The 27,127-nt window shown below is 43.6% G+C and overlaps 2 protein-coding genes across 3 annotated transcripts in view; both read left to right on the forward strand.

Moving 5' to 3' along the window:
* Positions 1-15,767, forward strand: part of CASS4 (Cas scaffold protein family member 4) — a 31,410-nt gene extending 15,643 nt beyond the window's left edge. The window contains exons 2-7 of one of the 2 annotated variants that reach the window (XM_033153587.1): positions 1,917-2,342; positions 8,249-8,347; positions 9,863-10,012; positions 10,971-12,233; positions 12,934-13,014; positions 14,283-15,767. In XM_033153587.1, coding sequence (XP_033009478.1) covers positions 1,917-2,342; positions 8,249-8,347; positions 9,863-10,012; positions 10,971-12,233; positions 12,934-13,014; positions 14,283-14,696 — 2,433 coding nt within the window. In that variant the 3' untranslated portion in view covers positions 14,697-15,767. Of the gene's footprint in view, positions 1-1,916; positions 2,343-8,248; positions 8,348-9,862; positions 10,013-10,970; positions 12,342-12,933; positions 13,015-14,282 lie in introns of both variants that reach the window. The other variant, XM_033153585.1, reaches the window with a different exon arrangement.
* A 1,377-nt stretch (positions 15,768-17,144) lies between these two features.
* The window catches only part of RTF2 (replication termination factor 2), a 57,278-nt gene continuing 47,295 nt past the window's right edge, over positions 17,145-27,127 (forward strand). The window contains exons 1-5 of the mRNA XM_033153592.1: positions 17,145-17,259; positions 18,736-18,830; positions 18,925-19,018; positions 20,544-20,683; positions 22,106-22,184. Coding sequence (XP_033009483.1) covers positions 17,191-17,259; positions 18,736-18,830; positions 18,925-19,018; positions 20,544-20,683; positions 22,106-22,184 — 477 coding nt within the window. The 5' untranslated portion in view covers positions 17,145-17,190. The remainder of the gene's footprint in view (positions 17,260-18,735; positions 18,831-18,924; positions 19,019-20,543; positions 20,684-22,105; positions 22,185-27,127) is intronic.

Genomic DNA, 27,127 nt, shown 5'->3' on the forward strand with positions numbered 1-27,127 from the left:
TCCAGCCCCTGCCCAATGGAGTGAGAATTCCTGTCTCCTGGTAAGACATACCTGTTTTGTTCAGATAGTGTGGAACTGTTTGTACTTTGGCTTATTTCAGCACTTTCTGCATTGCACAAAAGGCTACATCTGGAAGTTAGCGCTCCTTGATAGCAGTTGCCCAACTATGCATGCTGTTACTCAGCTCTTGCATCCTGCATGTGGTGCATCCCCTTTATCTTGTTTCCAACAGCTTGTTTCTCTTTCCTGGGTGCCTGATCCACACAAAACCCCTATAATATCAGTGCCGTAGTTGGCAGTAGCTAGGAAAGGCATCCTACCAAAATCCAGTGCTTCTCCTGCTGTCATGTCATCAGTGGTTTTGAGTTGATACTGTCTGCGCAGACGTTCCCAGGGGTGAGGGAGAATGAAGAAACTGAGGGGTGGAGGAACCGACTGAGGCATCGCATTACACTGCATCCCATGGTTTATCGCTTGCACAAGCGGCCAAAGGGTTCTGCGGCAAAAGAGCTCTTACTACAGTCTTGTTTGCAGATAGTAGGTGTGGTGAGATTTAGGAAGTCCCAGTTGCTCGTCCTCTTCTTGGGCACGTTGTAGGTTCAATTGTGAAAACGTGATATGCTTTAAGAGCACTTGTTGCAAAGCTAGATTGAAAAGTTAGGTCCGGGATAGGGAATTGGAGGGTCTTTCCAGATTTGGCCAGCACATTTTCACACGGCTGGGAACTACAATTGGCATGACAGATAAAACTGGCATGAAAGATAAAACATTTAGCTAGAACTCTTATCCCTGACATCTAATTTTCTGTGTGCAGGGAATGTGCAGGTGGGTCTTCTTTGTGGTGGCTCCCTGCCTCTGGAATGACATCCCCACTAAGGCATGGTGTTGTTGTTTTTTAAAGTAACTTTTTCTTGGGTTTTTACAAATAAGGATCATAGGAATTATAAATGATACAAATAAATAGACCAAGTCTCCTCATGTCAAAAATAGCGCAATAAATTTGCAGTAATATCTACAACATGTGGCCTATTATTAGTGGTTGATGTGTAAGTTCCTGGTTCATGAATTGGTTTAAACAAAAACAAAGGGGAAACAGAACAGAACAGATAACATTCAACTTTGTGTAGCTAAATGCCTAGTCAGGAGCCCCTGCCAAGGAATGTTGAGCACAAACATTATTAACCTCTCATAAGCAACTGGAGATGCTCCTCTTTAACCAGACCTTGGGAGTGGGGGCTGCGATTTTTAAGCCATTCTTAGATGCTTATTTATCACCCGTTTCTATATGTTGCTGGTGCAATGTATTTTATCAATGTGATATTTTTATAGCACTGTTGTTTTTGTTGTACAGGCAACGGCCGTTTTGTGCGGGGTTGTATTCCTGACCCCCATGTGCATTAGCAGAGCATGCATAAACCCACCCTGCCCCGTCCTGTTACACTCCCATCCTGCCAATTTCGGGATGGCGGCGATGCACGGTGGCACACATATTGGACAAGTGTAAGTTACAGGTAGGTAGCCGTGTTGGTCTGCCATAGTCGAAACAAAATAAAAAAAAAAATTCCTTCTAGTAGCACCTTAGAGACCAACTAAGTTTGTTCTTGGTATGAGCTTTCGTGTGTATCTGAAGAAGTGTGCCTGCACACGAAAGCTCATAGCAAGAACAAACTTAGTTGGTCTCTAAGGTGCTACTGGAAGGAATTTATTTTTTATTTTGTTTGGACAAGTGTAAAACGGCCGTTGCCTGTATAATGTTTCTGTGCCATGTCTTCCCACCTTTGGACCATAGGGTGAAGGGCGGACTGCAAATAAGATAAATAAAATAACACACGCTTTCGTATGGAGCATTATTTCATCATCTGAGCCCTTGCCCGTAGTCTTGATCATTGCCTTAAGCCTAGCCTCTTCCTTTCTAGAGCACCTTGGCAAAAGCATTGTACGACAACAAAGCAGAGTGTCCAGATGAGCTCGCCTTCCGCCGAGGAGACATCCTGACGGTTCTTGATCAGAATCTCCTCGGGAGCGAGGGTTGGTGGAAATGTTCGCTTCATGGAAAGCAAGGCATGGCTCCTGCAAATCGCCTCCAGCTCCTGACCACTTTACAGGCTCCTCCCTCCATCCAGCCTGGCTCCCCAGGACCTCCAACCATGCCACGGACTGTCTACCAGGTTCCTTCCGGGCGTAGGCCTCCTGTGCCACTACCCGTCTACGAAAAAATGGACGGCTGGATTATGCCTCCTCCTCCTTCCTCTGCTCCGTACCCGATGACACCAGAAGTTTACCAAGTGCCAGCAATGGCGGCTACACTTCTCAGTGAAAAGACCCAAAGTTCATCGGACCAGGTAAAAAGGCAAGCAAACCCTAAAAGAGGAAAGTGGGGAGCAAACAGGCATTGATGGTGACCTACAATATAATGTGGTGTTTTGTTTTGTCTCACCCACCTTCTCTCTGCCTCCCCCTCCCCTTAAACACACACATTCTGAAGATTTTTATCAAGTTTTCCAAAATTCCACACATACATTTCAATACATAATAAAAGCTTTTTTCTGACTTCCCACCCCCTTTCCCATAGTGTTTCTGTTTCTCTCCCTCTGTTGCATCCTGTCTTCTATCTCTTAAAGCTTGACAAAACTACTGTAATCTTTAATCCCTCCTGTTGCTCGTAGTTCAAACGCTGCCCACGTGTTCATCATATAATAATATCACACACATATTTCTTTTTCTTTCATATAGGTTTTGTAGTTGTGTAGTCCACTGTAGACCATTTGCTGATTTTCAGTAGACCATCTCCTGCCTGCTGCTTGTAGAGGAGTTCTTGCAAAGAATGAAACCAGGAAGTTCCCTTATACTGAGTCAGACCATTGGTCCATCTATCTCCCTATTAACTGCACTGACCAGCAGTGGCTCTTCGGGATTTTAGGGAGGGTTCTCTCCCAGATCCACCTGGAGACACCAGGGATTGAAGCTTGGATTATTTGCATGCAAAACAGATGTTCTACTACTGAGCTATGGCCCTTCTCCTGGCCTAGGTGGACTTAGGTACAATTTACTAGGGCAGGGATATATGGAGGTGTTAATGGGACTCTGTTCTGGCAAGGGATGGGCCGTGGCTCAGCGGCACAGCATCTGCTTTGTATGCAGAAGTTTCCAAGTTCAATCCCTAGCATCTCCAGATAAGACAGAGAGAAATCCCCACCTAAAGCCCAAGGTAGAATAGCAATGGTGAACAAAGGACCAAATTCAGTCATCTGTCTGGCCCTTGGGGCTCTCCCCGGACCACACCACCTCCTCAGCTAAACCCCGTTTCCACAGGCAACACTCCTTTGGCTTTTGCCTGACTAGAATGTATCTTTGAACTCTGGTAATGCTTCTTGCCCTCCTGGGTGGATAACAGAGAGGGTTGTATTGTTAAATCTACTTGCATTGCTCCACCCACTGTAGTCTCTGGCCCTGCCCACCTTTGGCATGTGGCCCCTGGAAGGTTTCCTAGAAGAGTTCCCCAATTCTGGTGTGGACGGTACTAAGCCAGATGGACCGGTGGTGAAATGCAACACATAAAAGCAATTTAAAACCAAAACAAACAAATAAAACCATGAACAATGCAAAATGCATAAAACACTCATCTAGCAACGTATTGCTAAAGACAGGTTCTACCTTTCCAGACACATCTCCCTGGAAAGAGTATTACAGAGGAGCGTTACAGAGAAAAGGCAGCTTCTCTGCATCCCCCTCAGGTAGGGCACACAGAAAAGGGTCTCTGATGAAGACTGCAGGGTCCAGACTGGTTCATATGGGGAGAGGTGGTCCTTGAGGCATTGCAGCTTGAGTTGTATAAGGCTTTCATGGTCAAAACCCAACACTTTGAATTGCACCTGGAAACTAATTGGTAGTTAAGAAAGAAAGAAAAAGGTGGATTGTTGCTTGCCACTGCTATGCCTCTTTTGGCCCACTGATACCTCAACTTTCTCAGAGGCATTTGGCTGACCCCAACTGGAGACACACTGGCAAAGTAGATGCAACTTAGCCTGATTGAGTTTAGTGGTTCTTCATCTTCCTAAACGGCTTTAAATGCTGAAAAAGAGCAAGTAACTGAAACTATCTCACCCAACCCTTTATGAGTTCTTTGAAATGTGTTGTTCAGTCGTTCAGTTGTCCAACTCTTTGTGACCCCATGGACCAGAGCATGCCAGGCACGGCTATCCTCCACTGCCTCTTGCAGTTTGGCCAAACTCATGTTAGTAGCTTCGAGAACACTGTCCAACCATCTCATCCTCTGTCGTCCCCTTCTCCTTGTGCCCTCCATCTTTCCCAGCATCAGGGTCTTTTCCAGGGAGTCTTCTCTTCTCATGAGGTGGCCAAAGTACTGGAGCCTCAACTTCAGGATCTGCCCTTCCAGTGAGCATTCAGGGCTGATTTCTTTAAGAATTGATAGGTTTGATCTTCTTGCAGTCCATGGGACTCTCAAGAGTCTCCTCCAGCACCATAATTCAAAAGCATCAATTCTTCGGCGATCAGCCTTTTTTATGGTTCAGCTCTCACTTCCGTACATTACTACTGGGAAAACCATAGCTTTAACTATACGGACCTTTGTCGGCAAGGTGATGTCTTTGCTTTTTAAGATGCTGTCTAGGTGTGCCATTGCTTTTCTCCCAAGAAGCAGGCATCTTCTAATTTTGTGACTGCTGTCACCGTCTGCAGTGATCATGGAGCCCAAGAAAGTGAAATCTCTCACTGCCTCCATTTCTTCCCCTTCTATTTGCCAGGAGGTGATGGGACCAGTGGCCATGATCTTAGTTTTTTTTTATGTTGAGCTTCAGACCATATTTTGCGCTTTGAAATAGGTAGCTAGAAAAACAACAATCTTGAGCACTGGAAGTTCTCTGGGATTATGTCGTACCCTGCATCACAGCTGTCGCTACAAAGGACAAATGTGCCGCAGCAATTCAACACAACACACACCAGCACACGTGCATACAAACTCACACTTAAAGAACGTGGAGGGTGAATGGCCCCAGCTGGGTGCAGGAATAGAAACAGGGCAGTCCAAATTGCAGGGAGACAGCTGGTGGGTGATCAGCTGTTCCCCGAGCAGCCGGCCAAAAGCTTTGCCATTCTGCTTGAGAGTCTTAATACAGAATCTGCCTGAGGAAGACTCACTTGTGTACGACCCAGTCTTTAAGCTTCTATAGTGGAAATCTCCACTATTCCGGCAACACTTTCCCTAAAAAACAGGAGTCAATTCACACATGACAGTGAGGGTATAGACTTCTTCATGAGAGTACTAAATGACTGAAGAAGGAGCCTCAACATTCAGTATAATCACACTGCTGCTGCCACCCATAGGTTGAGTTGAAAGGAGCATGTAGATAGGCACTCGGTGTGATCATGACCCAGTTGTATAGATGCTCCTTTCCCACATGTCCCATTCAAAGGACATTGAGACGTGGGGCTGGTGCAATGGGGCAGAGCCAGTGGGGTGCAGTCCCACCCCTTCCACATGCTTAAGTTTGTACGTAGAAGCACGCATACTGCCACAACACCCTTGATATCCATGTCCAAGAATGCTAGATTAGGCAAGATTGCTGATAATTTTTCAGGTCTGGAAGATTCAAAGTTATTGGGTTGGTTTTGGAATCATGAATCTAATCATTGGATTCTCTCCCCGCACCCCCAGATGCAGCTATAGAGGAAACTATACTGACTGTGGGTTGTACCCAGTGGTAGCTCTGAACTAGTGGAAATGCTTCCATCAGAACAGGGCAAGGCAACCCATTCTCACCAGTCCTCCCTGACAATTGCAGATCTCTGTGCTGTAATCCTTGGAGGAGATGGGGGGGGCACAGGGGGCTGCACATGGCGGGAAGAATAAGTGAAAATCTGGTGTCCCGCCTTGTGCAAGAAAAAATGCTTCCATACTAGTGCAAATGCACCATTGGATACAGCCCGCTATTCTAACCAGTTGCTCAGGATATTGTAAACTGGCTCCTGATAGGTGGGTGCTGGCCTTTCCTTTTAAAAATGCGGTTTGAAACATTTAGTTTTTCGCCGGTTCCCTGTAACTTACGGTTCTCCTCCACCAACCTCTTGCACCTTTTGGCTGTCTATCACAACATTTCCGTCTCAGCGGGTGGAGCTCGCTTTGCCCCTGAAGATTTGATCAATACTTTCCTAGGAAGTGTTTGGTAGCCTTATGGGCAGCTGAAAACCTGCACTGCACTGCCTGCCTGCCTTTTAGAGGCGACCTGCCCATGGAGTGTTGCCAGTGGCCCTGGGAAGGGACCTCCCTTCCGTTTCACAGCCTTTCTGATCTTTTTCGTGTTGTAAGACTTCAGCTTCTAACCTCGCCTGGAAACTTCCTGGGGTGACACGCTTGGTGTTCCAGTGTTGCAATCTGTTTACAAAATTTGGTGGTGTGGGGAGGGTATGAACTGTTTCAGAATAGGTCGACGCACTGTGCTCAGCGTTTACAAGGCAGGTTTCCTTGCCGCTAGCAACTCAGAAGTTTGAGTGGTTTTTCTCTGGAATGGTCGTACTTTCCAACATCTCTCTGATGAAACACATGCCAGGCTCTTGCTTGTAAGCACCTTCAAGGGAGTGGCACAGCATCTGCTTTCCATGCAGAAGGTCCCAGGTTCAATCCCTGCCATCTCCAGGTAAGGCTAGAAATATCCTCTTTCTGAAACCCTGGAAAGCTGCTGCCAGACTCCAGCAATATTGAGCTAGATGGATTCATGATCTGACTCAATGTAAGGCAGCTTCCTATGTTCTTGTCTGTTTCTATTCTTGTCAGAGCTGGCTCCAGGTTTGAGAGTGCTCTCTGGGCCTTTCACCTGCATTGGTGGTCTCACCTGGTGAGCTCACCTGGTGGCAGCAGATGCAGCAGCGCTCTGATCAGACTCTTTTAAACTAGAGCATAAAGGAAACGGGGCCGTCCTGTCCCCATTCGGTCTCTTTTATTTGGTTCTCATTTTAATAGCACTTTAGTGTGAAGTATTTTAATAGAATTATAGAGCTTCACGCTCGCAATATTTCACCAGTGTGGCTGCTAACATTGATACGTTTCTGATGTAAAACTCTGGGTGAGAGAATAGCTTTCCCAAAAGACATGCATTATTACTGTTCTATTCCAGTGGGTCAGATTTTTCTATAGGAGTAAACGTGGCGGCTGAGTGAGGATCTTAGAGGGACTGAGCTTACCTCGCCTGTCCTCCTCTCTAGGGTTTATAGCACTAAGTTTCTCCTGTTTTTCCAGCCATCTGTTTGGAGAAAAGAGCAGGACCTCTCCTGACTTCTTTTCACTAGATTTTAATCTTGGATCCCTTATGTACTACCCCCTCCAATAAGCACCTTGGTGGCACAGATCATTGTTTACTAATCAGTGATTTTATTTTATTATATTATATTAAAGAAATCCGCCAGACAAAAATGGCCAAAATGGGAAATCATTGTTCAAGGAACAATCTCATTCCGCAGACACCTCTGTGGCTAGGAGTGCCTTTTTCATAGAATCATAGAGTTGGAAGAGAACACAAGGGCCATCCAGTCCAACCCCCTGCCAAGCAGGAAACACCATCAAAGCATTCCTGACAGATGGCTGTCAAGCCTCTGCTTAAAGACCTCCAAAGAAGGAGACTCCACCACACTCCTTGGTAGCAAATTACACTGCCGAACAGCTCTCACTGTCAGGAAGTTCTTCCTAATGTTTAGGTGGAATCTTCTTTCTTGTAGTTTGAATCCATTGCCCCGTGTCCGCTTCTCTGGAGCAGCAGAAAACAACCTTTCACCCTCCTCTGTATGACATCCTTTTATATATTTGAACATGGCTATCACATCACCCCTTAACCTTCTCTTCTCCAGGCTAAACATACCCAGCTCCCTAAGCCGTTCCTCATAAGGCATTGTTTCCAGGCCTTTGATCATTTTGGTTGCCTTCTTCTGGACTCTTCTTTTTACCAGCTTCATAGTCCATGCATTAGTAATCTCAAGACTAGAGTACTGCAGTGAGCTTTAGTCACAGCTGGCCTTGGACCTGGTTTGGAAGCTCCTCCAGCAAGTGCAGAATGCAGGGGCTAGACTGCTGCTGGGGCAGGTGGCTGGCAGCATGCGACACTTCTGCTAAAACACATGCACTGGCTGCTCACATGCTCCTGGGCCAGCTCAAAAATAGACTGACAATAGCTACTGATCTTTATAAAATGTTCACAGATCCTGTAACCTCTTTTCAATTTCTTCATCGTTTTCTTCCCAGCACCTTTACACTCTTCCCAGAGCAACCTGGGCATCATCAATGGAGAGGAAAAGTGATATATATGATGTCCCATCGCCGCAGCACCATGTATTCACACAGGTGAGGCCCTCTGCCTTGACTGATATGGCTATCAGGTAACAGCAGGCAGTCAGTTAAAAACCATTGCCAGCTATCCTTCTAAAAAAACACAACTGGGGAAAAATGTTTCATGGCCCAGTAGTGTGTGGAGACCTACCAGCTGAAGACCAAGCAGCTAGCTAGTGCCTGTGACAACACAGGTGTCAGATAACATGCTCTCCTTTCCCTGCCTTATTTTCAGACAAGCTTTTCTTTTAAAGTCGACTTCTGTTTGTAGAGGCTGAGCATTCCTTGCTATGCCACCGCATTGAGTAGATCCATATTTTAATTCAGATCTCCGGAAATACATTTATTAAGCCACTCTGCCATCTAGTGCTCGTTCTCTTTCAGTGTGCTGTTATAATGCAATCAGATTTTTTTTTTTGACAGTACAGAAATGACTAGGAGCCATGCAGATCCTTCTAACTCCACCAGTGAAATTCCTGCCTAGTCGCTCACTGGGGTTTTATATGTTTGCATATTTGTCTTTGCAGCCAAAAGTGCTAGTGTTGTTGTTGGCAACCTTCTGTTTCAGGAGACAATGGAGGAGTAAGCCTTTGCGGGTGAAGTCAAACTGTTGGAAGGTTGTGGCGCCTGCTATGGCTTGTAGAGACCAATATGGGACAGACATGTTTTGTTGCAGCTGGGGCAGATGAAGGCGTCCAGCTGTGCCTGCTGCAGATGCACCCTGGCATTTCTTCTCTGTGCAACTCCCAGTAGTCATTTCTCCTCCAGTAACTGCTATGGATACATGACCTGACTGCCTTTCTCCAGGCACTGCAGTTGTCTGCAAGGGATTCCCACATGGCAGGGTTGATGTTGACAGCCTTCATGTCACATTTGCAGACACTAATTTAAAAAAATTAAACACTGAAATGTTAATGTTAGTTTGGGCTATGCACAATCTAGATTGTGCAGATCAGTGGCTGGGAAGCAGGAACAGCCAGTGGCGCCTAAGGAATACCAAACAGAAGGCCAAACTCCTGCTGTTCATACCAGGCTTGGCCAATTGAAAGTCTCACTACTACTTTCCAGTAGTGGGTGCATAGTTTTCCCTGATATGCCTTTTTCTGCGCCATGCCCTTGTCCCATTGCCTTACCCAACAGCAGCACTTCTCATGAGGCAGGTACCATTTTAACATCTCACAATGTTCCAGTGCAATGTATGGGAATGTTAACATGATGCCAGGGTAGGCATCAGTTCTGGGCTCTCTGCAAAAGACTGATGCTTCAGTATGGTAATGCCAGGCCTGATTCCTGACATTAAAACCTTTTCCAAATATTACACAGTTGCATTCACAGAGATACAGAAAATGGCATAAGGACTACTCCTGTTCTTTTTTTCTGTACCTCTTTTAATTTGGGGAGACTTAGGGAGACTTGTAACAACCAAATCCAAAGAACTTCTGTGCATGCATTGAAAGAAATGTATACAGCGATTCCTCCAGTGCTGTTGGTAAAGCATACAGATTAATTTCTTTTTAACAATTTAACTAGGGTCTTGCCACACCACCCTCTTCCAGAAAGGGCTCCAAACTATTCCCCTCCAAAGAATGTTACCTGGGAACAGCACAGCAGCTTTACGATATCCCGCTGAGTCCAGAAAAGCCACGAACTCACACACTGCAAGAGTCTTCTTTAGAAAATGTAAGTACAGCATGAGAAAATACTTTGTTGTGTGGATCATGAAGCTTTGTCGTTCTGCTCTTATCATGGGGACCTGGTTGTGGATGGGCTGAACTGGCGTGTGACTTCTACAAAACCTGGGTCCTTAAGGTCAGTTGCTGGAGGTTGAAGGGAGAACAAGAGGTTGGCTACTATCTCCAAAGTCGGCTTGCAGGTACAGGCAGCTGCAGATCTGAGGAGGCACTGGATGGAGCCTCTCCCCTGTTGGTGGCCATCTTGGGCTTCCTTGGTGTCAAGCTGCTGCCAGCGACTCCTAGCCAGTTGCCCAGGAACGTACAAAGACAAGGAACATTTCTTACCATCTGTTTTTTATTCAGTATTTACAGAGACAGGCTATAGAACCCAGTCACTTGGATCATGGTGTTGTCCCTAGTGAATCTCCACCCTCCGTCTCTCCCACTTCCTCATTTGTCAATGTCATCATCTCTCCTACGGGTGCTGCTACGTGCCCTCTGTCTTTGAGCTCTTTGCTCTCCTACTTTCAAGGCTCGCCGAGTTCTGGGAGGGTTGTGTGTGTGTCTGCAACGCTTTCTAAAGACATTGTGTCTGTCAGCTGCCGCCCTGCTGGTGCTTCCTCCTCCTCTTCTTCCTCTCCCACTATTTCCCAACTTTTCCCCTCATCTGCCTTTGAGCTGCAACCTCTGTTGTAAATCTAAACTGTCTTTCTCTTGCTCCTCCCCAGAAGGGTCAAGCTGGGGAGGCAGTGTCAGGAAGCAGTACTCTGAACAACACTACAAGCAGCACCAGGTGGTCTGAGCCTAGTGCATTTTTTTTGAGTTTTTGTTATGTTTGTATTGTTTCATTTGGTTTAGAAATTGCTAGCATGGGATTCTGTTTTTCCTCTTTTGTACACTGCTTTGAATTTGTAGAAGTGGAATAGAATTGCAATTGTAATAGAATGCGTTTTGCTGTTTTCCAGGTGTATGTCATTCCCACACCACCTTCAAGAGAACGTGACATTATAGAAAGAGGGCCTCAAGGAAAGCACCTGGGCCCTTACAATACTTTGCCAAACCTTCGGAAATCAGAATGGATCTATGATATACCTGTGTCACCCGAAAAAGCAGGGTTAAACTCAGCTCTTCAGAATCGTTCGCCAAATATACATGTGTTTTATGATATACCACCAACGAGGCTCGATTCTGGTACGCAGAAAATCCTGCCAACAAATAATGAAGTCAAACTGGTAACTTCAGAAGTATATGATGTTCCACCTGTACAAAGGAAACTAACTCTTCCAGAAATTCCTCTGTATGACATACCATCCACACATGAAGCCTTAGTGCAGCGTCAGAATGGTAACTATGATGTTCCTTTGGGTGCTCTGTCCTCCATGATTGAGAAGGAGAGCCATCAACAGACTGTCTATGATATACCAAGAGGAATGCCTGTCATTTCGTCTCAAAAGAAAGAAAACACACAGAGTCCTAATTCTGGAGACCACACATATGTTTTCCCTCTACCATATTACACAGATGGCAAACGAGACCAAGACCGATTGTCTGTTTCCAGTGTAGACAGTAGAACCAGCACCATATCAACATGGTCAAGCTCTTCCACTGAGTCCTCTTCATCTGCAGCATCCTCTTCATCTGCCCCTTCTTCCTCATCAGAAGAACCCACTAAAGAAGCCACAATGGAACTTGAGTTTGCCATAGAAACACTGACTAAGCTCCAGCATAGCGTGTCCAGTTCAATTGCAAGTCTCATGATCTTTGTGAGCAGCAGATGGAGGTACCAAGAACACCTGGAGGGAAACCTTGAGGAAATCCACCGAGCGGTTGATCACATAAGGGTCTCGTTGGGAGAATTCTTGGACTTTGCTAGAGCCATTGAAGGAAACTCTGCTCGGTCCTCGGACAGTAAACTTCATGCGAGAATTAAAAAGCAGCTGAATATCCTCACGGACTCGTTTCAGATGCTGGTGGAAACGAGAGAGGCCTTGAATAACTGCAAATGGTCGCTCAATGTTCTAGTCATTGAGAAGCCTCAGAACAACCCGGACGATCTGGATCGGTTTGTTATGGTTGCTCGCACCATTCCAGATGACATCAAGAGATTTGCGTCTATCATCATAGCAAACGGGAAGCTACTTTTCAGAAAGAACTGCAAAGAGAAAGAAGGCAAGGAATGGAGAGTTGGTGCAGAGCATGAAATAATTAAGTCCGGAGCTGAACAGCGGGTAGATACTCTTTTAAGACATATTTTAGATAAGCCAAAAGAAAATAGCCCATGTCTGGAGAAAGCAAAAGCTGCCATCACTGAAGTTTGTGATGATATTCAGCAACAGGTCAGTAGGGCTTTGATATACATGCACAATATCATGCCTTTCATTCTAGATTAATTAAACTAGAATACCTACCACTCCAATTTTGAACGTACGAACTTTAATTAAAAATTAATATGCCTTTCAGTCCAAGATTATTGAGGCAGCTAACATACAACAAAAGACCATATTGAAAATCACAAAAATAGAATAAACAGAAAGGGTAAAATACTAGAAGAAATGTAGTGACAATGGAAGCTAGGTGGAACAAAAAATGTCTATGCGTCTTTACCCATAGCTAAGAGGTTGATCATCTTACTTGCAATGCAGAAGGTACCAAGTTCGATCCCTAGCATCTCCAGGTAGGGCGAGGAGGGACTCCTGCCTAAAACCCTGGAGAGCTGCTGCCAATCAGTGTAGACAAAACTGAGCAAGATGGAACTATGTTCTGACTCATTAAAAGTCAGCTTCTGATAATATATATATTTTTAAAAAATATTTTAAAAAGCTTAGAGATCAGAGGGCATTTGGACAGTGTAGTCTTTTTCCCATTTAAGGATTATGGCCATCTATGTTAAATATTATACATACATCTCTCCCCCCCCCCCCTTTGCAGAAATCACCAGGACCGGAACAGACACAACCATCTCTTTCATCTAGCAAGGTGGAGAGGAAGAATGTCAAGTTAAAAATAAAGGTAAAATTATTCTTTGCAGCAAAGATCTAAAATTATTAATCTGGTTCAGATTTTTTTTCAGCACTTCCACACCACAATTAGGCTTTTAAAAATGTCTCCTTTTCACTGGAGGTTCCCCACTGTGGTATATAATCCTTCAAATCACACCTTTGTTCCATTGAAATTATGACTGGAACATTTAGTTGATCTGTAAACAGATTAATTTAGTAAAAAACATTTTGACCAATTAAACAGTTTCCCACAGGTAGCATATTCCCTGCTCTCATATATATTGTTATTAAAAACCCTGATGTACCAAGAAACATTCCCTCCTGTGTGAAAGAAAGTGGAATGAGTCTTTAAAAGATGATGACTCTGACACATGCACACATAATCTTAAAACACCATTTTCTCATGTGCAGATTTATGCAGATTTCATTCTCTAATTGACAGGTAACATATGCAATTAATTGAATAACATTCCATAAATTGAGTTACCGCCCTAGTTCAATCCCTGACTTCGCTAGAGGAAAGAAATTGGTAACAGGTGACTTCCACCTGATTCCTTGGAGAGCTTTTGCCAGTCATAGTAGACCAAGCTGGGCTAAATGTCTGATACAGCATAAGGCAGGGTTCTGTGTCCCTAACTGTAGTATTTCTGAGTATACTGGTATTAGTAAATAACTAATGCCGTACCAAAAAAAACTACACTCAGCCTTCTCCAGGTTGATGAGCTCCAATTTGTCTTTGACTACAACTCCCATCATCCCTGACCATTTGCCATGCTCATTGGGAATTGGAGGCCAACAACATCTGGAAGGTACCAGGTTGGGGAATCATAGAATCTTAGAGTTGGAAGGGACCCCAAGGGTCATCTAGTCCAACCCCCTGCAATGCAGGAATCTCAGCTAAAGCATCCATGACAGACGGCCATCCAACCTCTGTTTAAAAACCTCCAAGGAAGGAGAGTCCACCACTTCTTGTGGGAGTCTGTTTCACTGCTGAACAGCTCTTACTCTCAGATAGTTTTTCCAAATGTTTAGTCGGAATCTCCTTTCTTGCAACTTGAAGCCATTGGTTCGAGTCCTACCCTCCAGAGCAGGAGAAAACAAGCGTGCTCCCTCCTTCATGTGACAGCCCTTAAGATATTGGAAGATGGTTATCATATCTCCTGTTAGTCTCTTCCACCTATGATGAGGCATAATTTTGTGGGCAAGGAGGATTCAACCAAGAAGATGAATGTTGATAGCTCTAAGCAATAGTTCTTGTTTTCATTTTTCCCTCTCTAGGATTCTCCACCTATGATGAGGCATAATGTTGTGGGCAAGGAGGATTCAACCAAGAAGATGGTCCTCTCTGATCTCTGCAGACTGTATTTCGGTGCTGTCCAGAAGGCCATTGGTGTTTTCCACAAAAGTCTTAGCAATGATCTGGCTCCTGAAGTTTTCATAGCCAACAGCAAAATGATAATTATGGTGGGCCAAAAGTTGGTGGATGCCTTATGTCAGGAAGCCCTTCAGAAGGCCGATCGAAACGAGATATTGTGTGGCAGCAGCAACTTTTGTGGCTTGCTAAAGAACCTGGCAGTTGCAACAAAAAATGCTGCAATACAATATCCAAGCCCCGAGGCAATGAAGGAACTTCAGAATCAAGCTGATGGGCTGTCGAAGTATACACAGCAATTCCGAGCAATGATGGAATGAAGCCATCATTCTTCTGGTGTTCTGAGGATACTGACAGGTCTTTGGATTCAGGCATTTGTTCAGAAATCCTGTGCTATCAAGATTCTTGAATGTGGGGAGGATTCTAGCTGCACTCAGTGAAACACTTTTAACAACCCCCCTTCAGAACTTCCCATTTGACACAGGAAGGTTTGTAGTGGAGGATGTGTGGGCTGGCACTTGCAGTCCCTTCACGGTGCAAGGTAACAATAGGGCCAAACAGAAGCTGAATTCCAACAAGGCAGACCCTGTGGGTGAGTAGTTGCAGGAATTAGATGGGCTGCCTATTCTGAATGCATTACATTCTCCCTGAAAGAACATGTGTGAAGTTTGAAGGTGATCCTGGAAACATCAGTGTCACTGGAGGCCACCTTTTCCGCTTCCAATGGTACACCGTAACTACAACAAATCCTAGACTGAAATAAGTTGGTTGCAGTGACCCATGCGTTGGTAACCACAAGTTTGGATTAATGTAGTGTGCTCTTTGTGAGTCTGTTCTTAGGTTTGATGTGGAAGTTGCAACTGGTGCAGAATGTGGCAGCTATGCTTCTAACCGCACACATGTGACACCTCTCGTGAAGATGCTGCAAGGAATGGCAATAGACTACTGAGCCCAGTTCAAGGTTTTGTTATGGATTTATATGACCCTAAACAACTTGGGACCCAGTTATCTGAAAGAGCGCCTCCTTCCATATAATCCTGTCTGTTCATTAAGATCTTCAGGGGAACCCCTCCTAGTGGTGCCATGACCTACATTGTTCCATCTGGTGACAACCAGGAAGAGGCCATTCTCTACAGTTGTAGCAGTGCTATGGAGTAGTCGCTCCTCAGAAATACAGCAGGCACATTCAGCATTACGTTTCCACCAACAGTTTAAAACATTTTGTATTGATGCAAATATCTACCAGCCATTAATGCTGGCTTAATTGTCCTCTGCTCATTGTTTTATTGTGTATTTATGCAGTTTGATGTAATTCTATTGTAATTTTATCATTGTACACTGCTTTGATACATTTTAAGTGAGAAGTCTTTTGATAAATAAATTTAAATCAATAAGTGATTGCAAAAACTGAGTTCTGTTTCTAGAAGTGATGGAGAGACTCTTCAAAAAACAAACAGAATGTGTGTCCATTTTCTGCTTGTGCAAGGAGCACAATAGTACTTTAGCTCCCTACCTCACAGGAATGTTGCAACACACACACAAACACACACACACACACGATATAGTGCTGGGAAATTAATAAATAACTAAATAGATTCAAACCAAGCAATGGTGGGAGGGAGCTGGAGAGTCATTGTGGATCGTAAGGTTACTATCCCTGTAGCCTGAAGAGGACTTCAGTGAAAGGAAAGGAGGCCCCAAAGTGACTGGAAGCGCAGCAGGGCTTTGTTTAGGTAGGGTTGCCATATGTCTGGAATTTCCCGGACATACATGGAATACTGTAGTTGGAAGCAGTGTCTGGGTGGAAATCGGCCAAATGTCTGGGGAAATCTAGATGTATTGCAACCCATGTTGGCAGTGTCGTTTTTGCCGGTTCTCTGATTCTCCTTAAAAACAGCTCAAAAACGTCATTTTTATTTGGAGATTTTTCCAAAAAAGTCTGTTTGACCTCAGAAACGGGGGGTTTCCCATGCATCTGTGACAGAAGGGGAGATTCTGCGAGAGCCTTTTACACACTTTCCTTGCAGAACTGCTGACCAACGGTTGTATTTTCTTTGGTTGCCGCCGCCACTGCCACACTGCCTTGGAAACATGATTGAAAAACAGCATGGAAATATTTGCTGGTAATTTATTTCTTTTTTAATTGAGTGATGACAGTGATGTAAGGGTTGGGGGATGTAAGCAAGCATAAAAACTTCAGCCTTTCAGTCCAGTCTTGTTTACTCAGAACGGAGTCCCGTTGATCTTAGTGATGCTTTGCACACAACAGCAGCAGCACTACATCCAGACCCTATGCACGGATTATTCCAAAGTGAATCCCAGTTAGTTTGGTACAATTTCTCAAGGAAGTGTGCCTAGGACTGCAGCTTTACTGCGATGCAAACACGCTTTGGGGCCAGGCTCTTACTTTCAATTAGCTGTGGCCTGGATAAATGTTTGTGGGAACGGCAAGTTAAATCCTCCAAGGGAGCAAAAACCCTGACAGAATGTCTGGTTTTCACAACGACTATTTTAAACGTGTAATGGGTTTTATTGTATTCTGCTTCACGTGTTTTATCTTTTTTTTTTTTTTTGCAATGGCTTCGGCTGCGCCAAATAAAACAACAGCCGCAGCGAATCACCGAAAGCATTACGGGAAGTCTATTGCTGGTTGCCAGGGTCCCTTAGCAACGCCGGCCGCCTACGTCATCGCCCCTCGCCCTCTCCATTTCCCGTTCTGCGCCGGAAATGGACGGCCTCCGTCGGCCGGAAGCTCCTTTGTTTTGGAGGAACCCGGAAGTGCGGCGACGGAGTCGCTGAGGGAGAGAGAGAGAGATGGGTTGCGACGGGGGGACGATCCCCAAGAGGCACGAGCTGGTGAAAGGGCCCCGCAAGATCGAGAAGGTGAGGCTGGGAAAGGCAGTAGTAGTAGTAAAATTTATTACGGCCATTGGCCCATATACTGGGCCTTGGCTCTGGTCCTCTGGGGTAAAGGAAGCTGCGAGGAAGGGTGGGCCGGAGGGCGCGCCTGGGGGGGGGGGGAGAGGGAAAGATGGTTTTCGGAGACGGCGGGGTAGTCCCAGCCTCAGAAGCTGCCGTGAGGTAGCTAACCTTTTGGGAAACCCTTGCCACAACGGAAGAGTGTGGGTGGACAAACCATAACGCCTTTTGCACGAGTGACCCCTCTTTCTGAACGGCTGATAAGGATTGGTGCTTCCCGCCAGACCCCTCCTTGTTTTACCTTTACGCTTTCCCTTTCCTTGTTACTCTCCTATTGCACATGTCAATAACAACAGATGTGGTCTGTTCTGGAGGGTCCGCACTTGCAGCAGCCCTCCGTTCTATCTTTCAAAAACAATTTAAGAACACAGAAACAAAAAGAAGCTGACACATTCAACATGACTTAGCACAGGGATGTCCAACAGGTTGATCGCGAAGCTAAACAACTATGCTGAAGCCTCCCCAGAAGAAGCTCAACAACTGGGTCTTTCTCCCTCCCAAAAAGCTCAGCAACTTAGATTATTCCCCCCCCCCCTCAAAAAAGCTCAACAACTTTGGGTCTTACACCCCGCCCCCAAAAGCTCAACAACTTTGGTCAATCCATTGGGTAGATCACTGCCAGTGTTTTTATATTGGGAGTAGATTGCAGTCTCTTGGGTGTTGGACATCCCTGACTTAACATATTACTTCACTGCAACCACATGTTAAGTATGGGGCTGCTGATCTTCATGCAGCTGTCATCATGAAGGATCATACTTGGGTTGTGTGGTGTTAACCTGCTCATGAACATGAATTATAGAACATTATCATAGAAAGTAAAATGGGGGCAGAACTAAGTGAAAAGTGCCCTGTCAGCTTTTAAGAAATGGGGGGGGCACACTTTTTTCTTCTCTACCCCTTTGTCTGGGGATTGTGTTCTCTCGGGGTTGTTTCCTTCCTTGAGGCTGAGCTGTGTGTCATGAGAGCTTTCTGACTGCTCTGCAGACTGCTGGAGAGCAAATGTTTGACACAAAATCTTAAACGAAAATGAGGATTCAGAAATTGTTTTTTCTGAGTAGCAACCTTCGACTAAACAAAGAAAAAAAAATTGAGGTTATTTTCTTCCATTCTTGCATTACTGTGAGGTTTTCTTTTTCTTTTCTTTTTTAAATGAAATTGCCCTAAAGCATTTTCCCTGTTGCTTATGCTGGGTCACTCCCCCCCCCCCGAAAGCTCTGATCATCTTTCTCGTTGCCAACTCTCTTTCAACTTATTTCAAACCAGTGTTTGGAGAAAAGTAGGTTTCAGATAGAAGGGGAAAGCATAATGGAAGATGTATATAAAGGTTTTTTTCTTTAAGAATTACTTTCACAGAATGTTATAATTTTATGTATTCCTCAGGTTGATAAAAATGCAGAATTGGTGGCCCAGTGGTACTACTGCACTCTGAGTCAAGAAAAGTTGAGCAGGCCTATAGTCGCTTGTGAACTTGGCAGGTAGGATTACATTTTAAAAGTGAAACAATATTAATTTCTGAATAAATTGCAATCATGAAGTTTACCCAGTTTTACAGTATATTTTCTATTACAGACTATATAACAAAGATGCACTCATTGAATTTTTGCTGGATAAATCTTCCGATAAAGTCCTTGTCGAAGCAGCATCCCACATCAAAAGTATTAAGGTAAATTCACATGCTTGTGATTTGTCTGAATGTTTCTAGATATGAGAGCCTACAACTATTAGGCATAATTCAAAGAAAGTTTATTTGGTATAATTCCTTAATACAAATCCTATTTATTTTAATGAAACATTGAAGCTCCTACTTTCTCTAGCTGGCTTCTATTTAAAAATAAATAAATCATGGTGCAATATTTATATCAGGCATAGGCAAACTCCAGCCCTCCAGATGTTTGGGACTACAATTCCCATCATCCCTTAACACCGGTTTCTGTTAGCTAGGGATGATGGGAATTGTATTCCCAAACATCTGGAGGGCCGGAGTTTACCTATGTCTGCTTTATATGCTGCATCTTTTGATGCCTTTTTTGTACGCTGGCTATTGGTCTGCTCTTGCTTTTGTCATAGCATTCCTTGCACTCAAAATGACCTTGTCTATCAAGGCAATTCCCTCTTCTTTCTTTATGTTCAAAACTTTTTGGTTCTTGTGAGGCATCAACAAATTTGGCTAGCCTTGATGAATACTGGTCACAGAACCCTGCCCCTTCCCATGTTATGGCACTTGTCCCCAACCTTGCATTATGCTTCTGAAATGCCCCTTGCACCTTGATTGGAGTTCATTGCAAGTTGTACTGTGCTTCAGAGCCCCTCCAAGCAACTCAGAAGCATAGTACTACTCCTGGGAGAGAAGGAAAGCCTAAGGCTCATGATATTCACCTTAAGGGGATTGGGAACTTGCTGTGACAAATGGAATTGTGGATTCCTAGTTTTTACTGTTGTTTAAGAACAACTCTCAGCCTCATTCTTTCTGCATTACCCCATGACTTGGCCTCCTTGTTTTCTCCTGTAGTCCCTTCTTTGCTTTTTCTTTTCTCTTACATTAAAATGTATTTGAGCAGAGAGAGAGTGAGAGAGCCCCACTTTTGTGGTGTCTCTGATGCTTAACATAGTTCTACAGTGGTGCCCCGCTAGACGAATGCCTCGCTAGACGAAAAACTCGCTAGACGAAAGGCATTCGCTAGCGGAAGGCTGCCCCGCAAGGCGAAAAAGTCTATGGGGCCGGCTCGCAAGACAAAAAAAAATTTTCGTCGTGAAAACTAGCGGTTTGCATTGGTGCTTTGCTAGACGAAAAAATTACTAGACGAAGACACTCGCAGAACAAATTATTTTCGTCTAGCGAGGCACCACTGTATTAAATTGTTAAAAAGTAATAACGGAATAATGGCAATTAAAGCTCAGTAGGCAGTGCCTAAGCACCAACAGTTTAAAAATTGCTTGCTATGTCTTGTTGTCTCTATCAGGTGAGTTGCTATTTTAGAAATTAACCAGGCTTGTAATAGATGAGTAGATCTATGACTAGAAAAGCACTTTTAAAAGAAACCTTTCAGGAGTAGGAATTTAACTTTGAATGTTTTGCGAATGGTTTTATTAATATAGAATGATAAAGGGAAGAACTGCATTATTTCAGGAGGTCACTTCAACTTGCTTCCATTTTAAAACTTGTGTAAGAGACTTTTATTTTCTTTCAGAACGTCATTGAATTAAATCTCTCAGACAATCCTGCTTGGACTGGTGACAAGGGGAATACAAAAGGGGATAAATATGATGACATCCAGAGTGCACGTTTCATTTGCCCTATAGTTGGGTTGGAAATGAACGGAAGGCATCGGTAAGTATTTAATGTCCTGTGTGGTGGAGAAAAAGTACTGTTCTTAGATGTAGGTAGCCATGTTGGTCTGCCATAGTCAAAACAAAATAAAATAAAAATTTCCTTCCAGTAGCACCTTAGAGACCAACTAAGTTAGTTCTTGGTATGAGCTGTCGTGTTCATGCACACTTCTTCAGATACCTGACTGAAGAAGTGTACATGCACATGAAAGCTCATACCAAGAACTAACTTAGTTGGTCTCTAAGGTGCTACTGGAAGGAATTTTTTATTTTATTTTTTTCTTAGATGGTTCAGCAAGTTTTCAAAGAAACGAAATCCCACTGAGTTGAATGGGGCATGCTGCTTAGGAAGGTGGGAGTGGAATCACAGAGTCTGCTGCTGTCCTGTGGGGCTCTGAACAGGAGCATGGTGTGCAGATATGTCACATGCACCCCAGTATTGTGCATGCTTACTCAGAGGTATCTCTCTCCCTGTGCTCATTAGGAATTACTCCCTAGTGAGTATACATAAGCCTTTAGGATTAATGACCAAAATCTAGACACATTAAATAGTTTGCTATGAGAAAAATCAAACCTTATTTGAGTATCAAGGGACAACCTATTCAGGTCATAGCTGTCAACATTCCCTTTTTTGCGGGAAATTCCCTTATTCCAGCGCCGTTTCCGACTGCAAAAAAAAAGGGAAGGTTGACAGCTATGGCCGTTTCCCAATGCAAGAAAAAGGAAGGTTGACAACTATGAATTTCAGGTCAAGTTGGGAAGTGTCTAAAGGCCTGCATATTGTAAGTTTTATCAGTGTTAATGTCATTGAAGAATATGGAAAAGCCTATGAAATCTGAGTATCTGTAAGACTAAATATGAACTGTGAACACATGCTTGGCTTTTATTGTTTGCTTACTGAAATGGAATCGTTGCTACCACACTAATGAATGTGAGGATTTTGCAGATGCCTTTTCTTAATATGCACTTCCTGTGTTAACCACATGGGGGTGTTTTGGGACACACAGGCTAAATTGTGTGCTGGGGACAAATGGCAGTAACAAATGGATTATTATTATTATTATCATCCTTCTTTTGCATTCTTGTATGACTTGAAAATTTTTGCTTATAAATTCTGGCCTTCAGCTAAATTTAGTTTGGATGTGCAGCTCATCTTATATAAGCTCAAAATTTTATGTTCCACTGAGTATGATAAGACTTAAGTGTGCATATGACTGCAGCCTGGGTCCCATTAAAACAATTAATACAAGTTGGCCACAATTAGCGTACACCCCATTGCTTACAGCAAATCTATACATGCTTACTCAGAAATTACTCCCAGTTAAGTGTGCATAGGATTGCAGTCTTAGTTAGAGCTGTCTGTAGCTTCATAGTTGCCTGTGTATTTAACCTCTGAATATCATTTTCTCTCTGCTGTGCCAAGGTTTTGCTTTCTACGCAACTGTGGTTGTGTCTTCTCTGAACGCGCTCTCAAAGAAATTAAAACTGAAGTTTGCCACAAGGTAAGCTTTGTCTCTTTCTCTCCCCTCCCCCACCTTTCTAGTATATGTTTGTGCTTCATCCCAGCCCAAAATTACTTTGAATTAAACCAGGCTTTTGGAACTGGATTGTTCAGACAGCTAGATCTAGAAGTGCCCTGCTCTCTGGGGGCGACTTTGGCAGGTGGGTAGGTAGTGTATCTGATCCCTGCTGAAAGCAATGCAACAGGGTAATGTGTTACATTCAAAAAGTGCAGAATACAACCTGCAGCTGCAAAGTAACATTGAATTTAGCACTGTTAGCTATACCCGTGCTTCACCTGATGTCATAAGACATCAGGCAGCTGACAGATGGGTATGATTTTGCCTAAATGACCTGGTGGGCTAATTGAGAAGGACTGGTGGGCTTAATCAGCCCCACAACCAGATACTCCCCAGTGCTGACTTAAGCAGTGTTATAAACATACATAACTACCTGTAGAGTCTAGATTGCAGGTCTTTGTTTTCTCTTCCATGCACATGTGCATTCAGAGAGAGGACACAATTTGTTTAATCCAGGGGGACTTTGGGCTTTTGTTTTCAGTAGACTGGTGAAAGTCATTCAAATGTGTATCCTTTTACTGTGCACCAGACTGACATCTCATTTTCTCCATCTCCTCAAAGCTAAGAATTGGTCTTTTTGTCTCTTAGGATTATGTTTATGATAAGAATTGTAGAGTTAGAAGGGACCCTGAGGGTCATCTGGTCCAACTCCCTCCAATGCAGGAATCTAAATAGACCATTCTTTAAGAAAGACTATTTGTGAACTTGCTTCCTTCTTCATTCCAAAGGTCCTTGAATTTCCCTAAAGCTAGTTGTTTTGTTGGCTGTTTCCTATGTGGTTTCCATATTATCTATGTTGGCTGCTGTTGCCAGTTGAATCCTGTGGTCCTTGGAACCCATCTTGTCCATCTCCTATACACACGCTGCATCTTCTCTCAATGCATCTTTTCTCTAGCCTAAGATAACATGTGCCCCCCCCACTCCTTCCTCTCAGTTATTCCAGGGCCAACACCACTGGCAACCCTAAGCACTTATTGTTCATGGACAGATTACTAATAAGACACGTGCAGTTCTTTACAAATCTTCCATGTACCCCCTGCTTTTGAAAATTTTGATAACTCTGTAGTAGTTACCTGTGCAAAGCAATTTTTTGAAGAAAATGTGGGGTGACCCCTAATAACCAAAGGATTTTAGGTATACTAAAAAACAGACCATAAAATTTGTGATACTATCACAAATTGCCTGTTTCCAAACAATGCCCTAGCACTAAACTAAATTATCAAAGGGTGAGCTGTTGTGCTAATCATAGTGGCAATTTGCTTAGCTATTTCCCCTGTTCGACTTCCAGGATGAGACATGAATCCCAAACTCAAAAGCAAGATTCACTGAAAAGCCTCCTACAACAGTGGGAGAGTGGTCTAAACTTGGTAGTCATTGAAAGCAATTAGAAGTTCTTTTCAGTTAAAAAGTAGAGAGCAAGGAAAAGGGATCCCTTACCTTTTTAAAATGATAAACATGTGAACCTACCCTGTGGAGCAAGCCATTGGCTTTCTCTCTCCATCCCCCTAACTGCCCCCTGCCCCTCCAATTGCAAGAGCCCCAATAAACTGTGTCAGAGGTTTTTGCCCAGTCCTAGTTCACTTGCAATTCAGCAACTCTTTCACAAGCTTTTCCCCCTGCCAGCAAGCAGGCCCTGGTCATGAGCAGAGGGTGGGTGATCTGTGGATCATCATTGTGGCTTTCACTGTGCAGTTAACAAGTTAAGTGATCCCTGGCAGGGGATGGTGCCGTGGACCCCCTGGGTGGGTTCCGCAAATCCCCAGGGGTCCCTGGACCCCTACCTGGGAACCACTTCCCTAGCTTATTTGATCAGTCAGTCAGAAGGTGGGTCTAGAGTGAGGTCTGTTCTGTTTGTTTTATGACAGTCATGGGTTCAATTTAATGACATTTTGTTCCTTGCAACGTTGTGATTTTGTAAAGTAATGTGAAAAAGTCTTTGTTATGCAAGTCAGAATGAAGCCAGCAGTGACTGATTCAGTCCTACCACAGGGAATACTGTGGACTTTGGTTTATTGATGCTTTCTTGGCTTGCTACGTTGAAAAGTCAATAGAAACGGATCTATTGATGTATTGATTCCTTTCAGAGCTGGCTGTTCCAGTTGCGCTGGTTCTCTTCCTTGTTCATGGCAGCCAAATAACATTAAAATAGGCCTAAATAAGTTTGCCACTTTCTGTTGGGGCCCACTTGACTATTAAGTAATATGGAAAAGGAAATGTGAGCTGCAAAGACTGTTGGAACATCAATAGTTGTATTATATAACATTGGGCATGTTGCCCGTAACAATAAATCTTTGTGCAGTGATTATCTTATAACTCGTAGAAGTTCGACTTTCTACTGTGAATCCTGATCAGTGTTTGTTTTAAATGAAAACTAGATTTGCAAGAGTCATATTTAACACAGCTATATATCTGAGCCCCATGACTGAAGATAAAAGAATGTAAATTGTGCCTGAAAAAAGTTTCCAAAAATTGCAAATGTGTGTGTTTAATGTCTTCACCCCGCAAGTCCAGCCTTTCAAACCTACCTGCCCACTGCTACCCAGCACTAGATAAAGATCTCTCTCTGGCTTTTCTCTGGAGCCCACCCTCCTTCTCAGACTAGGTGGACAGCTAACAGCCTTTGTGGCCAAAATGTGAGGCTTTCTTCCAAGACGTGTTTGCTTGGTGCCATGGTTAGTACCTTTAAGGCGCCAGGCAAACGCTATCTTTTCCCTTAGAGCTTTTAATGGCACTTAATTACTTTGTCCTCCCTCTTGAGCATAATTTTTTATCACTTGTTTTACTGTTGTCCTGCCTTTTCTGCTGTTTTCTGCTGCATTTTTATTGTTTCATGGATTATGGTTTTATAGTGTTCATAGCCACTGATAAGATGAGCTATAAATTCTGAAAACAAGCCTTGCCTTCTTCTACCTCTGCATTCTGCCCTCTGCAAATAAGTCCAATGTCTACAAGTCGCACCTGGTCCTTACCCATTTTGGAATTCAGGGGAAATTCAGATTAACTAGATTTATTCACATCCTATACTAATAGTTAACTCTTTCTTAAAGTGCTGATCTTTATGTAACACAAATGGCACTATCTATGTCCAAGAGGTTCAGCAGGTTCAGGGGGATCCCAAGGTTTACAGAAGTACAAAATAGTGTTGGTGGGGAAAGACCCCTAAGCTGAGGAAACACATCCCAGTTAGAACTGAGCATAATCAGTAGTCATGGAATACTGACTTATTGTTGGGGGAATGGAAAATATGGGTGTATGTGTGGATGGAATGAAGTATCTCAAAAGAAGGCATGGCAGGCTGGCTAGCATCCTGAACGGAAATATAGTGCACTACACCAGGGGTTGTCAACCTGTTCCCTACCGCCCACTAGTGGGCGTTTCAGGATTCTAGGTGGGCAGTAGGGGGTTCTATGGCACAAGCTGAATCCTCCTATCAAAGGTGGGCGGTGAGGAAATTTTACCATCAAGAAAGATGCATTAGTGGGCGGTAGGTGTAAGAAGGTTGACTACCCCTGCACTACACCATTTTAATGCAGATCCTACTTGTGTATTTTATGGTTTTGTTTGCAGGATAGAAGCTAGGCATCCACATATGTGGGGTTAAAGATACCAAAGATTTCTTCTCACCTTTCCCCTGTGCATTAAACCCTGATAGGCATATTTTCAAATGAGCAAGGACTGTGGGGTCAACAAAGTTAGCTTTGCCCAATGACTCATGCACATGAGCTGTGACCCATACAAAGAGTTTTTATTTTTATTTTTTATTTTTATTAAGAATTTATAAGATTTTCCAATTAACAGCACAAATCATTACAGGGTTAAACTTTTCATAACTCCCCCCTCTCACACTGAGGGTTAGCAAAATATCCTCACTCCCCTCTCACAGGAATTGCTAAAATCATTTCACGTTCAACCTCATTCAATATTAAAATCATTGCTTAATCCCAACCCCCCTCCTGGGTCAGGTAATCATATATCCAATTCTTTTGTCCTGACTTCCCCAGGTCCCCCCCTGCTGACTCCATAATAACATATAATTTACAGTTTTCCTCTCTCATCTTTTAAATCTAATTTAATCCCCTTTTCTTTCCTCCTAGACAATTTTACATAAACATTTATATTCCTTACCTAATTTATTAACATTTCCTTTTCCTCCTTAGCTTCTTTATACTTCGGCACTTTTCCTAATTCCTCCCCCTATTTCCCCCCCTCCCTGTGGCCTCAAAAATTTAGCAAATTTTAATTAATTAGCATTTACCATTGTCAAATATCCATGTCCCTTAATAAAAAATCCAGTCTTTCTAACCTACCCCAACCCTTTCAAACAGTCTACCCCAAGAGTCAGAAGTGGCAACTTTTAATTCCTGTTCATCTTCTTGCAGCTTTGTAATCTTCTCACAATTAAGTTGTGTAGCACTGGGTATTTGCATTTGTTCCTCTTCTTCCTGCGAGGCGGCTTCTTCAATGTAAATTTCTTCTTGTGCACAAAGTTCCATTGTTAATTCTTCATCTGTATTTCCTTCTTCCTCCTGTATAAACATCAAGTTCTCCAAATTGTCCCCAATCTCAAATTCTTCATTCTGTGTAGTCGCTTCTGTTTCAACCATCTGTCCCCAGCGCTGCACTCTTTTTATTAAGTCCTGCATAAGTTGCAAAGTCCTCTCCTGAAACTGCGGTGACCATTTTCGCTTAGCCATGCTCAAGGTCGGTAAACAGATTTGTAGTCAAAACAACTATTTCCTTTCCGCCTTCGGTGCCATTATTCTTTGTTCTTGCCAAATTATCCAAGACTCCAGGAAAAGGGGTATATATTTCCTGAAACCACTCAGCCAAACAATTCTTAAAACCTAATTCTCCTCAGCAGGAAA

The sequence above is a fragment of the Lacerta agilis genome, chromosome 6 (assembly GCF_009819535.1).
Source record: "Lacerta agilis isolate rLacAgi1 chromosome 6, rLacAgi1.pri, whole genome shotgun sequence".
Taxonomy (NCBI): Eukaryota; Metazoa; Chordata; class Lepidosauria; order Squamata; family Lacertidae; genus Lacerta; species Lacerta agilis.